The 17,034-nt window shown below is 43.7% G+C and overlaps 1 protein-coding gene across 3 annotated transcripts in view; it reads right to left on the bottom strand.

Annotated features, from left to right (window-relative positions):
• The window catches only part of ctif (CBP80/20-dependent translation initiation factor), a 174,922-nt gene that overhangs the window by 29,807 nt on the left and 128,081 nt on the right, over nt 1-17,034 (bottom strand). For all 3 annotated transcript variants that reach the window (XM_060935414.1, XM_060935416.1, XM_060935415.1), the window contains one exon: nt 9,959-10,114. In XM_060935414.1, the coding sequence (XP_060791397.1) occupies nt 9,959-10,114 (156 nt within the window). The remainder of the gene's footprint in view (nt 1-9,958; nt 10,115-17,034) is intronic.

Raw genomic sequence — 17,034 nt, 5'->3', positions numbered from 1 at the left:
AGTCTATCTGATGCACACGCCAAGGCACGCAGGTGTGACACTCTTGCACGAAATTTGTACAAAAAATTAATGTAGATATGAATATCTTATGCCAAATTATTATGGCATGTTACAAAAAATAAAGAAAAAATCAGAGTCCTCTTCTCCATTTTACGAGTCCGAATGCAGTTAATGCACGAGTCCGAGTCCAAGTCTGAGTCATCGGCGCTCAAGTCCAAGTCGAGTCATACGGTAAGTCCTTAAAATTAGGGCATGAGTCAGATTCAAGTACTATAAGCCTGCTGAAATGTGAAATTTTATTTCCTCCGACTTTATATATGCAAGTCAATTTTACCTCCACTGGCTGCATGTGCTCTGAATATAAAAGAACATAAAAACGTATAGAGCATGAAGATGAGGCGCTGTGTGGTCCCAGCCTCTAATCCTGCATGAAATTCGTGTGTGTGTTGGATTTCAGAGCAGAGATCTGCAGGTCTGGTGGTCTGTGTAGTGACTGAAGTGGTCTCTCGATTCCGGTCTCCAGGGAGACAGCTGCTTTATGTCCGCCTCGAGACATCCCATAATGACGTCCCAAGAGTGCAGGGCTGCGACAGCCACTGGCTCGGGTTACGTGGACACACATGGCTTTTCGTGTCACACTCTGCGAAACAAAGACCAGCACTCCCGGAATGTTGAAGGCAGGCGGACTTCCTGCTCGTTATACGCTGTTCCTGAGGCGCGCTAACATTAATATTGCCTCCGTTACTATGACTACTGTAGTTCTTTGAAAGGCAGAAAAACACGACGATTCCTGCACGTCAACCAACTTAAACCCAAAACATTTTGGGGGGGGGTTTCTTAGTCGTTCTTGGTGCGCACTAATTTTTCACAAGAGGTTTTCCACTTACTTTTTCAAACACTTTGGTGTGTGCTGTTAAAGGAAAACAATCAATCAGTCAATGGCAGTGCGATGCGATGAAGTGAGGTGACTCTTAGGACCATGAAATTCTGGAGTGTTTTATTCCTCTTATACTGCAGCAACTTGCCAACACTAACAATCTTTTTATCCGTTTATAGCTACATCCAGTGTTGTGGAATGTCTACAAAACAGGATGTCCCTGTAAACAGCCTCCCTCTCATTTTTGTAATAAAATACAAAAACGATGGCATGTCATGTTACCGAGAAACTCTTCTGTCATGAAGATTTCCCATGAAGTTACAAGCTACACCTCTTGATCTGAATGCAGAACCTGAGAGCAGAGTCCATGAAAACGCCAGTTCAGGTTTCAAGATTCTTTTGGTTTGAGGAGTCAAAATGGCCAAAAGTATGCGGACACCTGACCGTCACACCCATACGTGGATCTTCCCCAAACCGTTGCCACAACATTACAGGCGCACACAATTGTCTAGAACGTCTTCGTACGCTGTAGAATTGTAATTTCCCTTCACTGTAACTATTGCCCCTTTTCCACCAAAGCAGTTCCAGGGCTGGTTCGGGGCCAGTGCTTAGTTTGGAACCGGGTTTTCTGTTTCCACTGACAAAGAACTGGCTCTGGGGCCAGAAAAACCGGTTCCAGGCTAGCACCAACTCTCTGCTGGGCCAGAGGAAAGAACCGCTTACGTCAGCGGGGGGGCGGAGTTGTTAAGACCAACAACAATCGCAAGACCGCGAAAGATCGCCATTTTTAAGCGACGAGAAGCAGCAGCTGTACAAACGCGAAGTCATCCATTATTTTTATTGTTGCTGCTGCTGCTTCTTCCGCGTTGTTTTTGCTTCGATATTCGCGCCAAGGTTTATGCAAACGTAGCGACGTAACTGACGTATACAGTGACGTAACTGACGTATACAGTGACGTAACTGACGTATACAGCGATGTAATGACGTGGCTTCCCTTAGCACCGCGAGCTATGGAAAAGCAAACTGGTTCTCAGCTGGCTCGCAAGTTGAACGAGTTGTGAACCAGCACCAGCCCCGAACCAGCCCTGGAACTGATTTGGTGGAAAAGGGGCATGAGAGACCCAAACCTGTTCCAGCACGACAATGCTCCTGTGCACAAAGCACAGGAGTTCCATGAAGGCATGGTTTGAAGACAAGTTCAGAGGAGAAGAACTCGAGTGTCCTGCACAGACCCCTGACTGAACCAGGGCTTTGAACCAGAATTTTTTTCCTATTGGTTCGTTCTGAACAGAAACGGAATTTTAACGTTTCCGGTTTTGGGTTCCACCATTAAATAGACGTTCCCGAACCGGTTAGAACAAAAAAAATTCGCTCCCGGAACGGTTAATTACGTTCCCTGTCAGCTGTTTAACAAATGGCTATAAAATTATGTCTCTGTCTCATCCAGCTTAAACCAAATGTAGGCTAATTCTATTGCAACCTTCATTAAATAAGACAAGAAATAATTCAAAACAATTATTATTTCAAATGTTGGCGATTTGGATTCTCAGTATGTCTTCCCATCTACACAAACAGAAAAAGTGCCAAAAATGAAAGATAATTCGTTTAGTGTGTTACCAAAGGCTAGTCAGGCCCTATGCATTGATAGGCTAACAGAGGTTAACGTCATTTAATGTTCGTGAGCCTCTCATTAACGTGGACAAATATATTGATATTGTGTTTGAAATTGATGTTTTTGAATAACGATAGACTGCAATATTTACCTCTTATTTAAGATGTGGAGACGTGATAGTAGTCCACCCTCCCGCTCTCTCCATTCAGTCAGCGAACGTCACACAGGAAGTGAACCCCAGCGGGTCATAGAAACTTGTGCAGGAGAAGAATGACTTTTTTATTTGTAGGCTACGGAAACTTTGAGGAACGAAATAAAAACCGGTATTAACCGGTTACCATTATTTTTAATAAGCGTTTCTGTTCCGGAGCATAAAAAATAATAAAGTTTCTGGTTTCGTTTCTGTTCCATGTGAAATAGAAAAAGTTCCCGGTTTTCGTTTTCGTTTTCGTTCCTTGAACCGGTTCAAAGCCCTGGACTGAACTCAACATGTTTGGGATGAACTGGAACACCGACTGCGCCCCAGACCTCCTCGTGTCTGAATGATCCCAAAGCCCTACAGCCACACTCCAAAATCAAACAACATATGAGTGTGGTGGTCAGATGTCCACACATTTTTGGCTTTATAGTGTCAGCAGCAAGTCAACATCTATCATCTTTAAGAAAAGAACCCCCCCCCCCACACACACACACACACTGAAAACTCCATACAGAAATGTTAATTATGCAGCACAGCTAATAATAGAGCACGGCGAAACAAATGAAAAAAAAAAAAACACCACATGCAGTGAAAAAAAAAAGCACATGACTTTTGCACAGAAATCAATTCAACACCATGCACTTCATTTTCGTCTGCCTGTATCACAAGATAATTGGATTGCACCGATTTTTTGATTGTATTTTTTATGGCCAATTGTTGATCGTGTGTGTTGTTCAATAAAAAGAGAAGAAAAACAAACCCGTCTTATATAAACCGCCAAAAAGTGTTTTTATTGATTGCTTCGCTGCTTGAGGCAGCATTTCCATACCCACGCTTCTCTCAACTCACCTGTCATGTAGCTGCACATCAGGAGCACGCACATACACACACCTGTAATTAACAAACCTGTCCTGCCACTCGCCAAGCGCACACACACTTCACACCTGGCTGCCAGACAAGATGCCATGTAAACACCATGTAATCTCTCTCTCACACACACACCTTGTTAGAACAAGCCAGAGATAGCTCAGAGCCAAATGCTAATCAAACACTCAACACTAAGGCAAATCACAGGTTTATATCGATGCACTCGCTTGTAATACGTTACCACGTGTTCCTATAGTAACACCTCACAAGTCTCACAAGGACTTGTACAGCCGACGCGCCACATAAACCGATTAAAAACGTCCAGATGGTGAAGTTTTCTGTGAGGAGATGTTTATTTATTGGTAATATTGGAAGGAGTCTCCAGCAGCAGTCAGTGCGTTTACATGCACATCCAAATCGAGCTGCTGTCGGTAATCGAGCTAAGGGTCCCAGCAGGGTGCCAGAGAAATCCAATCCTACACGCACACATTATAGACTGGTACCGAAATCCAGAATTGTGACACCCAAAGGCATTTTTGAGACAAAGTCGGCAAACAGTCTTATTTTGTCAATTTGGGTGTGCCGAATTCAAATCTGCGATATGCCGAGCTCTATCTGACCTCTGTTGACCTCTAGAGGTCATTGAACTTTGGGCCTGTAAACGTCTCAGCCGAACCCGGTTTCTCAGCTTTCTAAGGAATGAAATGTACTAAAATGATTAATGAAGTTAGCAAATGGCCTCGTTTGTTAAATGTTTGGGTGCTGAATTCATTTTTCATTTGTAAAACGACATATGACCTCTGATAACCTCAAGGTCATTAAACTTGGCCTATAGGCCTGTGCATTTAACGGCATTTTTAAACTGACTTTACTCCCCCAAAAAGAATATGAACAGACAAAAAACAAATAGAAAGGAACAAATACAACATTAAATGCCAGTCCATGTACATGTGACTTACTTTTCACAATGAGAATGCCTCGGCGATCACCTTACATAACATTGCATTACATTTAGCGGTTATTGTTTATACAAAGCTACTGAAAAAAGGACCGATTCAGCAGCATACAAAATGTGGGGGCGTACAGGGTATACAGGTTAATCAGGGTTAGTATAGATGAGAGTTTTTTTCTTTGTTTGTTTTTTGTAAAGGCTTTACCCCGTTTAAAACAAAACAAACAACAAACAACAAAGAAAAAAACTCTCATATATACTAACCCTGATTAACCTGTATACCCTGTACGCCCCCACATTTTGTATGCTGCTGAATCTGTCCTTTTTTCAGTAGCTTTGTATAAACAATAACCGCTAAATGTAATGCAATGTTATGTAAGGTGATCGCCGAGGCATTCTCATTGTGAAAAGTAAGTCACATGTACATGGACTGGCATTTAATGTTGTATTTGTTCCTTTCTATTTGTTTTTTGTCTGTTCATATTCTTTTTGGGGGAGTAAAGTCAGTTTAAAAATGCCGTTAAATGCATAGGCCTATAGGCCAAGTTTAATGACCTTGAGGTTATCAGAGGTCATATGTCGTTTTACAAATGAATAATGAATTCAGCACCCAAACATTTAACAAACGAGGCCATTTGCTAACTTCATTAATCATTTTAGTACATTTCATTCCTTAGAAAGCTGGGAAACTGGGTTCGGCTGAGACGTTTACAGGCCCAAAGTTCAATGACCTCTAGAGGTCAACAGAGGTCAGATAGAGCTCGGCAAATTGCAGATTTGAATTCGGCACACCCAAATTGACAAAATAAGACTGTTTGCCGACTTTGTCTCAAAAATGCCTTTAACTCCTTAAATAAGCACTTTTTTGAATTTTGGTACCAGTCTACTAGGAAATCGAGCTATTGTGTGAGGTACATTGTACACCCGAGCCACAGGTGGCGCTACACGCCCCATCGTGGTGGTACACTTCCGGTTGTCGTCATGAAGAATAGGAGTGATTTCCACTGTACATTCACACCACATGTCATTGCCACCTGTTGGCTACAAACTGTCCTGCGCAGACCACTGTTTTGTAAGACGACTTATTTTGCACAATTGTATATTTTTCTAAAGTCCGTTTTTTGCTTACAATTTAACTTATGTCTTAATAAACACACAAAAAGTTCAATTGTTTTTGTTTTTTGTCTCCTTGTTCCTCCTGACCTCTTCTGCTGCTCGCTACTACTACCGTTGTCATGCCGACCGAGGCTGTTGTGTTTCCCGCTTGTGGTCTCGTCACTCGTCACTTCCGAAAGGGAAGTAAGTAGCTCGACTACGTAGCTCGGCTACGATCGCATAATCTAGGTCGCGTAGCTCGATTACGAGAAATCCAGAGCTACGGCAGAAATTCGATTTCCTCTATGTGCATGTAAACGCACTCAGTGCTTTCTAACTGTCAGTAAGTTTTCTCGACAGACTTTCCGCTTTGTCCAGGACGAGCTAGCCTGGGAAATCCCATGCTGCTTTGCACAATCGTTCCGATCTGAAAAGACAGCATGGAAACTATGGTCTAAAGGCTCGCCTGAGTTAGGGAGCCAATCAGAGAGTGGGGAGGGGTGGAAAGACGGTACTACTCGACAAACGGAAGCTTGTAGTTTATTTGGGACTGTTTACGGATCACATTTAACATGGTGGCGAGCGATACGAACCAAACTTTCGATCAAGTTTTAGACACCGTTCTGAATAGTTTAGAGCAAAAGTTTGTTTTTAAAAAAAGAACAGCGTTTGGCGTTACAGTCTACTTTTGTTTTGCCTTCTCTTTCTCTTTCCTTCTCTTCATCGCTCTAACTACGTCACCGGGTACAACTGCCATGATTGGCCATGGGCTACGTATACGCCAAATGACAGACATTCGCAACGTCCAATAAACGGCCGTTGACAATCGTAAACCACACCTCCCCTACGAGAAATTCAATAGGCGGATTCCAGACCATATTTCACTTGTGATATGGTCTGGTGTTAACCAGACTAAGGACGAGCTGTTTTATTAACTTAAAAAAAAAAAAAAAAAGTACCGTAAGTTACCTAACTACATAACTAACTTGTTTTATGGCTGCTCCATGCTCTTAAATGTAACTATAACTAGATAAAAAGTCTTAATTAAAAAAAACCCCAAAAAACCCCTAGTTATTCGCAAGCTGCTGTTGTATAAAACACTTCACAACATGCTGTTATAGGAAAATAATCAATTCAGGGTGGTAAGAGTAAACCTTTCACATTATGTTGATTAATTTTCTATCCCAGCATGCCATTTTGTCATTTATTGCTTATGTAAGACACTCACCAAAGCTACTAAGCTTTAAGGAAAAGAAAAAACAAAAAACAAAAAAACCCACCCGCTCTGCACTCAGCACTGGGGTTTTTATTGAGCTGAAGCATCTTGCCAGAGACGTTTATGATGATTTCTCAGCTTGACGCCTTCATCCAGTTGCGCTCTTTACGTACGTGTGTGTGTGTGAGAGAGAGAGAGAGAGAGAGAGAAAGAGCATGTGGGGGGGCCTGTGGGATTATATTTTACAGCTCTTCGTGCCACCGTACCCTTTGCTCTGGGATAAACCCTCCAGGGGTCTGCTGGCGTTAATGGTGTTACCCCCCTCCCTCCCTCCTTCCCTCCCTCCCCAGCGGGACGGTACTTGGCGCCTCCTTGCCTGACTGATAAAGTCGGTTGGACTGTACCGAGACTCTGATTAAGGTCGGCTGCAAAAATTTCTCAACCTGCATCCTTTCTGTCTTCATCATGTCTCTTAACCTGGAACATTTCACTTGCTTTTTTTTTTAATTGATGTCTGCTTGGGAGCCATTTTAACTAAATCGCATACAAACACTTGCTCAGAGAAAAAAAGAGGCAAGCTTCAGATATTGCCAGAGCAAGACATCACAAACCGTAAATACTTTTTGCTAAACCGTACATGCTGGCACTTCTGCAATTCTGTACACAAATTACATACACTCCAGCAAATATGACCTGGACAATATGACTGTATAATCTGGATATTATGACACGTTATGCCATGATGTACGTTACTGAGATCTCGTAGGTACTCGACTGTCATATCTTTTCATCAGTGGCGAAGTGTTCCTATTAGAGCTGGGACTTGAGCTCAGCCAAACCTTAGCCAGACACCAAAACAGCAACAGGGCAAAGGATTCTGTAAGGGATTAGCGGCAGGCTGCCAGGTCGCGCCGCTGTGTGTAGCTGTCGATGTTGATTTGAAAAGCAGCACATCAGGAAATGAATACTTAAGTCTGAGTGAAAAATACTGTAGCGAGCGTGCAGCGTAGAAGAGGAGTCTGGAGACAGAAATCTTAGGTGGGGTTTACATTAGACCGTATCAGCGGATCATCAGATTAACGTTTTTAAAACGATTAGTGTGCACACAGCAACATCAATACACGATTCGTGTGCACACAGCAACGCCAATACACGGATACGCTCGGCTCCACAGGCATCCTGCGCTCCAAATCACTCCGCCCTGAACAGCGAGTGCCCTCTGGAGGGTGCGCACTCCGGCCCTGCGCAGCTCACAGAGCGCGCGAGTGAAGCACACGAGCAGTGATTCGGGACTGAGCCGCTGTGTGTGTGATCCCAGCGCATATCACTTACCACTTGCAAGTGGAAGGATGGCAAGCCTAAAGACAATCATAACTACACAATGGGCAGTATTTGCATCAGTATTTGCAGTATTTTCATACTTTTATACTCTTTAATGAAAGGTGATACAAGGCGGAAGTCCGCGCCGTTTTTCAGCAGTCGCGTCACATGACCAACGCCAGCGAATCAGGAAGGTGGATGTCACAGTGATGTTGTCCAATGACGACGCCAGCTAGAGCTCAGCACAGCGTATCCGCGTATTCTCAATGTTTACACAGCACCGGACCAGACACGATCTGGATTGAATACGTGGACCCTGGCGGATTCCCGTTTCCCGGCGTTTCCAGGCGTTTTAATGTAAACGGACAGTGCATCCGCGAAGAAAACGAGACAGATACGGTCTAATGTAAACTTGGCCTTAGTTTCTCGATCGTTGCTCTCGATAGATAGCACTGGCTTGACCGCTTTATTAGCATTCGCTAACACTACTGATGAACGCTACACTGGCTGGAAGGTGACTTCACTGCTGTGCCGACAGCGCCGACTCGCAGTTAAGCTAACGTTGGTCTTCGAGAAGGCCGAGGGTGATACATTTTTGGTCCCTCCCACTAGAAATCAGAATCTGATTGGTTAATTAATTCATCTGTCACTTCCTACATAAACATACACTGCCATGGCCTTCTGTCCTGGCAGTTAAGTCCGAACCAATGAGTGAGCAGCTCTAAACTCTTCTCAGCCTAGAGACAACAAACAAACAAACAAACAAAAAATCTCATTGGATAACTCGATTTTAATGTTTTCAGGACAGTAACCCTTTCACTTCTGAAGCAAATGTGATAGAAAATGAGGCCGAATTAGAATCAGAACAGAATAATTAGAATTAAATTATGAAAGAATGAAAGAAAACATTTGAAATGCTGGTATGTTTGGGCTTCTCTGGAGGCCTAGAAGGCCCTGACGGTTCCTCTCTACGTTTCATAATGTTTGTTTATTTATTGATTTACAAAATGGGATTCAAAGCAGCCGATTTGACATTTTTAAATCTTCAAAATTATGCACTACTATTCCGCTGGCAAGTTGATAGCAAGTCTGTGTATGTATACATATGATTGACACATCGCCCACCTCTACTGGCAAATTCTTAAAAAACGCTTGTGTATAAATGACATCCGTGCAGTGCATCATTGCCTATCAGTGTCAGAATAAGGTGAAAATAAGGTTTGCTCTTTTCAGTCGGAACGGTACATCTATGCCAGAAACATAGGCGTATGTTCTGTTTTGTGAAATCACACTCATAACAGTGATGGGACTGAATATCTGGAGAAAACAACAACAACAACAAACAAACCAAAAACTAAAAAGTGAACTAAAAAAAATAAGCATGCAACTGTCCTTCACTCCCGCTGGTGTTTAGTACGTCACTTCTTTCCCCAAATTCAATTAAACGTTATAGCGTCGTTAGCTCCGCCCACTTCAAATTCCTTGGAGTTCGAGCGAGAATTAAATAGGGGATATCTGTAAATGCTTTTTCAAAAAAAACTATGCCAGGGAAAACTGACTCAAATACAAAATATTATGACTTTTGTAATTTTTTTTGTTTGTTTTAATAGAATTTTAAAAGCTGCACAGTTTAGCTGATTAAAGTTGCAGTTTTTCCATCAAATACTACAAACAAAACCTAAAATTAAAGCTAAATCCTAAAGCCTGTTTCGCAGTCCGAATGAAACTCGAGTCCTGTACTTGAGCCTTACAGAGTGCACACCTGGTATGCGCTACGTGAGGAGTAATAAGTGGTAGTGATAATGCGGTAGTAAGTGCACCTCTCGTAAGCAGGTGTAGATGGGGCACACGAGCACCCTGAATGGCTCTCCTGTGCTGCTCCTCATGGTGCTGAACACCTCGCACAGGAAGGTGATGAAGCCTAGCCAGCTCTCCACATCTGTCTGCTGCAGCTCCTCACGTCGTGTAAAGTCCTTCTGCAGAGAGAGAAGAGAAGAGAAGGAGTAGAAGGGTAAGTAAGAAGAGTGTGATGACTGATTGTAGGGATTTACAGGATGCTTGATTTTGGGGTCTCTATGTGAGCATGACTGTTCGACTGTACCCAATCAAAACAGCCCTGGGACCCAAAGCCATTATAACCAACCACCATCAGTGTAGCTAAAACCAGTCAAACCACAGCTACTACCCTTTCAGTTCCTGCTCGCTATTCCACTGTACCGGAAACAAACCAGGTTCAGCTCATTGTTCCCAGTCTAACCACAGTTCACATCATAGTTCCCACCCATAATGCCATAGTATCCAATCAAATCACAGCTCCCACACCAACTACCATCGTACCCAATCAAATCACAGCTCCCACACCCTCTACCATCGCACCCAATCAAATCACAGCTCCCACACCCAATCAAATCACAGCTCATGCACCCACTACCATCGTACCCAATCAAATCAAAGTTTCCGCATGCGCTACCATCGTACCCAATCAAATCACAGCTCCCACATCCCCTACCATAGTACCGAATCAAATCACAGCTCCCGCACCCCCTACCATACTACCCAATCAAATCACAGTTCCCACACCAACTACCATTGTACCCAATCAAATCACAGCTCCCGCACCCACTACCATCGTACCCAATCAAATCACAGCTCCCGCACCCACTACCATCGTACCCAATCAAATCACTGTTCCCACACCAACTACCATCGTACCCAATCAAATCACAGTTCCCACACCCGCTACCATCGTACCCAATCAAATCACAGCTCCTGCAACCACTGCCATCGTACCCAATCAAATCACAGCTCCCGCACCCACTGCCATCGTACCCAATCAAATCACAGCTCCCGCACCCACTGCCATCATACCCAATCAAATCACAGCTCCCGCACCCACTGCCATCGTACCCAATCAAATCACAGCTCCCGCACCCACTGCCATCGTACCCAATCAAATCACAGCTCCCGCACCCACTACCATCGTACCCAATCAAATCACAGCTCCCGCACCCACTGCCATCGTACCCAATCAAATCACAGCTCCCGTACCATCTACCATCGTATCTAATCAAATCACAGCTCCCGCACCATCTACCATCGTACCCAAATCAAATCACAGCTCCCGCACCATCTACCATCGTACCCAATCAAATCACAGCTCCCGCACCCACTGCCATCGTACCCAATCAAATCACAGCTCCCGCACCCACTGCCATCGTACCCAATCAAATCACAGCTCCCGCACCCACTGCCATCGTACCCAATCAAATCACAGCTCCCGCACCCACTGCCATCGTACCCAATCAAATCACAGCTCCCGCACCCACTGCCATCGTACCCAATCAAATCACAGCTCCCGCACCCACTGCTATCGTACCCAATCAAATCACAGCTCCCGCACCATCTACCATCGTACCCAATCAAATCACAGCTCCCGCACCCACTGCCATCGTACCCAATCAGATCACAGCTCCCGCACCCACTGCCATCGTACCCAATCAAATCACAGCTCCCGCACCCACTGCCATCGTACCCAATCAAATCACAGCTCCCGCACCATCTACCATCGCACCCAATCAAATCACAGCTCCCGCACCCACTGCCATCGTACCCAATCAAATTAAAAAGTTCCCACACCAACTACCATTGTACCCAATCAAATCACAGCTCCCGCACCCACTACCATCGTACCCAATCAAATCACAGCTCCCGCACCCACTACCATCGTACCCAATCAAATCACAGCTCCCGCACCCACTACCATCGTACCCAATCAAATTAAAAAGTTCCCACACCCACTACCATCGTACCCAATCATGTCATAGCTCCGACCCCTCAATGCCACTGTAACCAATCAAATCAGTTCCCACACCCACCACCACCACCACTAGAACCATCGAAACCACTCTTTGTGCGCCAATATCACTGTAACTAGCCAAATCACAACTGTCACCATCAGCGGAATCATAGCTTCCTCCCCAATGCCTCTGTGACCAATCAAACAACAGTCCCCGCCCACTACTCCGTTGTATTAACTTGAACTAGTTGCTGTCACAACTCGAACCGCAGTTTCAGTCCCAACGTCTCCAACAAAGCAATGCACAGTTCCAGTCACTACAACCAAACACACACAAAATAATATTGTATTTATTCTTCTGATTTCTAACTTGTTTCTGATCTCCTTTGTCTGACAGCGTGCAAGACAACCAAAAACATCTTGTCCGTTTTCTCATGAGATCATTTCAGGTCATTCCCATAAGCTCTTCTAAAAGGGCGTGTCCCATTCTTAATGACACTGCATCAGTGTGTCTGCTGCTTTCTGAGTGTGTCACTGGCTCGAATTAAAGCAATCAGGATGGAGTGTGTGTTAAAGTGTGTGTATCTCTACAGACTCGGCTCAAGCACACACTGCGTGGAGCAATTATCTGAATTCTGGGCTTATATGTGTAAGAATGAATAGAAGTGTGTGGGAGTGTGAGAGACCAAGAGGGTGAGGATGAGAGAGAGTGTGAAGATGACAGAGAGAGAGCGAGCGAGCGAGCGAGCATTTCCTACTGAGAGCAGTAAGTGGGATCTGGCTAGAGAGAAGCTGGAGGTTCTGGTGTGACACTATAGTGAGAAACAGGGCTCACACTCACTTCCCAAAAACACCAGACATTTAGCACCAAAACTCCACGCCACGGAATTGGCACGCCGACCCACCACGGTGACACGAGAGAGCGAGTGAGAGACGGAGAAGTGAGAGTGAGAGCAGGGACGAGCATTTATTTTTATTCCATTAGAGAAAAAAAAAATCCAGACCATTTCAAGCCTCGATGAATTTTTTTTTGAACTTTCCAGAACTGCATTATTACACAAAATGGCAGAATGACAAAAAACAAGACATTTAGATGCCGAGTGTTTCATCCTAAGTGCCGTGACTGAATATTATATATTATTATACATACAGGACACTTTTTTCGATGGAATAAAAACGTGTTCTATTCCTGTCTTCCAGGTTTCAATCATTTAGTTTGACAGCATGCAATACTGTTAACATATCGCTTATCCTACGGGGATTACGTCACTCTACCCAATGGAGAATGAGCGTTGAATACGATATTGCATGGTTGTCAAGACAACATAACGTCACACGTCGGAGCTGATGTGAATATCCAAATGAGAAAGTTTTCTGCTGTGCATGCGCAGAAACCATTTCTTTGTTTGATGGGAAAGAGAAAGACGAAGCTAATTCAGTGCTATGCTATAATAAAGCACTAAATAAAAAAATAAATAAACCGAAAACTGAAACTAAAAGACGCGCTGAACGGCGACCAAAACTTCATTAGATATTCTTCACGCATATTTACAACCAGCGGTAAACTGTTCCTATTAGAGCTGGGACTTGAGCTCAGCCAAACCTTAGCCAGACACCAAAACAGCAACAGGGCAAAGGATTCTGTAAGGGATCAGCGGCAGGCTGCCAGGTCGCGCCGCTGTGTGTAGCTGTCGATGTTGATTTGAAAAGTAGCACATCAGGAAATGAATACTCAAGTCTGAGGCCCTGTTTACATTATTTCAAATCAGCGGATCATCAGATTAACGTTTTTAAAACGATTCGCGTAAATTTCTGTGCCCGCAACAAAACCGTTCCCCGTGCACACAGCAACGCCAATACGCGGATACGCTAATCACGTGACTAATTAGACGGCATGTCACATGATCCCAGTGCATATCGGGCATGCGCAAGTCACTCACCACTTGCAAGTGGAAGGATGTCGTTGTAAAAAAATGAAGTATGCCAGTCTGTTATCGGCGGTACTGGTACTACAATGACGCCTTTTTTACACCGTGTATGGCCTTCGTGTTTATGCTAGAAGGATCTAACAGTGTTCGGGACACTCTTCACCTCGCAGAACGGCCGTTTTTTGCGATTACAACAAGACTATTTAGTGCTACGGTAACCAACACACTTCCTGTATTGCTCATTCACTTAATGACTTCCTCAGCACACTTCCTGTATTGCTCATTCACATGACCAACGTGGCATGACCAACGCCAGCGAATCAGGAAGGTGGATGTCACAGTGACGTTGTCCAATGACGACGTCAGCTAGAGGTCAGCACTGCGTATCCTCGTTCCTCAATGTTTACACAGCACCGGATCAGATACGTACTGGGTTGAATACGTGGGCCCTGGCGGATTCAAACGGTTCCGCCTGTGGAGTCGTTTTCCGGCGTTTTAATGTGCACGGACAGTGCATCTGCAACGAAAACGATACGGATACGGTCTAATGTAAACACCACCTGAGTGAAAAATACTGTCGCGAGCGTGCAGCGTAGAAGCGAGTCTGGAGACAGAAATCTTAGTTTCTCGGTCGTTAGCCTGTGCTACTTGCTCTCGATAGATAGCACTGGCTTGACCGCTTTATTAGCATTCGCTAACACTACTGGTGAACGCTACACTGGCTGGAAGGTGACTTCACTGCTGCGCTGACGGCGCCGACTTGCAGTTAAGCTAACGTTGGTCTTCGAGAAGGCCGAAGGTGATAAATTTTTAGACCCTCCCACTAAAAATCTGTTTGGTTAATTCATCCATCACTTCCTGCATAGCCATGGCCTTCTGTCCCGGCAGTGAAGTCCGAACCAGTGACTGAGCAGCTCTAAACTCTTCTCAGCCCAGAGACAACAAACAAACAAACAAACAAACAAAAAAAATCTCACTGGATAACTCGATTTTAATGTTTTCAGGACGGTAACATTTTCACTTCTGAAGCAAATTTGATAGAAAATGAGCCCGAATTAGAATCAGAAGAGAATAATAATAATAAAATTATGAAAGAATGAAAGCAATTAAAGAATAAAAGAAATTAAATCTAATACACTAAGTAACTTTAAAAACGCACATTGATAAAACTTGCTGAATTCGTGCTGAGTTTATCTCAAGAAGAAAAGAAATATATCACAATGGAAAAATAACTTCGTTCCGCCCGAATAAGTTCCAAATCTGTGCTCAAATCAGAATTTAAGGCAGTTGTACTCAATAACGTACAATATGACTCGGGTAGTCAATGACATGGACAGGCTTTAATTTTCAAACAAATTTTGCATACACTGTACACACACAATCTTGCCTATAAATCCCCGGGGGAAATGATGGGAAAATTGTCATTATTGAAGATGCCACGCCTAAGCCAAAATCAACGTGAACAGGCCATCGGGATGTTGCGTGCCGGAAGTACACAGACAGAGGTCGCCCGGCACTTCGGTGTTCATCATTCGACCATTTCCCGTTTGAGTCAGCGTTACAGACAGACAGGGAGCACCAGGGATCGTCCACGCCCTGGTCAGCCTCGAGTCACGACGCCAGTTCAGGATCAGCACATCAGGCTAGCTCACCTCCGTGACAGATTCCTGACACCCTCAGTCACTGCTGCTGAGACCCCTGGACGACACAGACCCAGAATCTCCAGCATGACGGTCCGAACATGGACCAACTGTCACTTTGAATTTTTTTATTGTGAATTAATTCTTGAGTTTGACAATAAATGTCCTTTATCGATGTTTCAAGATGTGTGTGCATTACATACAATATCATAAATTTCAAATATATGCATGGATCTAAAGTGATATCGTGTTGAATTCCATTGTGCGTTTTTAAAGTTACTTAGTATATTTGAAATGCTGTTATGTTTGGGCCTTCTCTGAAGGCCTAGAAGATCCCGATGGTTCCTCTCTGTTTACAAGAGAAAAACATACCAAAGGACATCGAAAAACTGGAAGAGTGTATGTGTAGTAATAATATCGGCTTTTTTCATGGTATATCAGATTTATTCCATTGAGCTACTCATCTTCGACTCGTTCAGTATCATCTACCTGAATGGAACAGATCTGATATATCGCTCAACACCAGCCAATATTATTTAATTATTTTTTCAGCAAAAATAGCCATACATTTTCTAAAACATTGCACTATAAATTTGACATTTTTACTTAAATTCTGTTCATTTTCAGACTTCCCAGGACCTGCACATAACATATACATTTCCGATCCATTAACGGTAAACAAGGATGGAGTGGACTTCAGTGGCGACTATGATATTGAATTAATTCCACAAAGTGTAAATTCAATATCATAGTCGCCACTGAAGTCCACTCGATCCTTGTTTACCGTCAATGGATCGGTCACTCGTCAAACAGTCCGCCAAAATCCGAGTAGGAAATGGCCGCAACAGCCTCCGGGGGAATGGCTGAGTGTAGCTGTCAGTCAAACACAAGTTAGCCAATGGGAATGCATTCCTGGACAGCCCACCCACACGTGAAGTTTGTGCCAAAACTGCAAGCAAAAAGTCAGGGAGCGCAAACGAGAAAGCTGGAATCGCAACCAAAATAAATTACGTCAAACAAAACTGAGAAAGACGCGGAACAAAAATAAAAGGTTTCTGAAGAGTAACAGACTGATATTTTGCACGATTAAACGAATTATTTGTTTGCCAGTCTAAAAAAATTGACTTTTTTTTGTATTTTGATTTGTCGTTTTTGTTTGATATTTCAAAAGTATCGTATGAACATTTTGGCACAAAATTGATTCCATAATTTATGACATTGTGCGTTATTAAAGGAGAACTGAAGGCAAATTTATCATCAAAATTCCATTTCTCTCATTTTATTAAATATCGGAATGCATTTTTGATCGTTATTTTGTCGCTGCTATAGCAAGTTATGAGTGTTTGAAAAATGCTCCGTAATATATCAGTCCGTATGTCAAAGCAACGGCCGTAAACGAGATTCGTCGAGACCTGTGCGAGACATCGTAGGACGGAAGTAAAACGTACAGCGGAAATCAAAGCGACCGACACCTGCCAATGTTGTCAAAAGACGCGCGCGCCCTTTCGAATGCTGACGTGATCAAGCCGGAA

This window comes from Neoarius graeffei, chromosome 12, assembly GCF_027579695.1.
Source record: "Neoarius graeffei isolate fNeoGra1 chromosome 12, fNeoGra1.pri, whole genome shotgun sequence".
Taxonomy (NCBI): Eukaryota; Metazoa; Chordata; class Actinopteri; order Siluriformes; family Ariidae; genus Neoarius; species Neoarius graeffei.
This window is presented reverse-complemented; position numbering and strand designations above follow the sequence as displayed.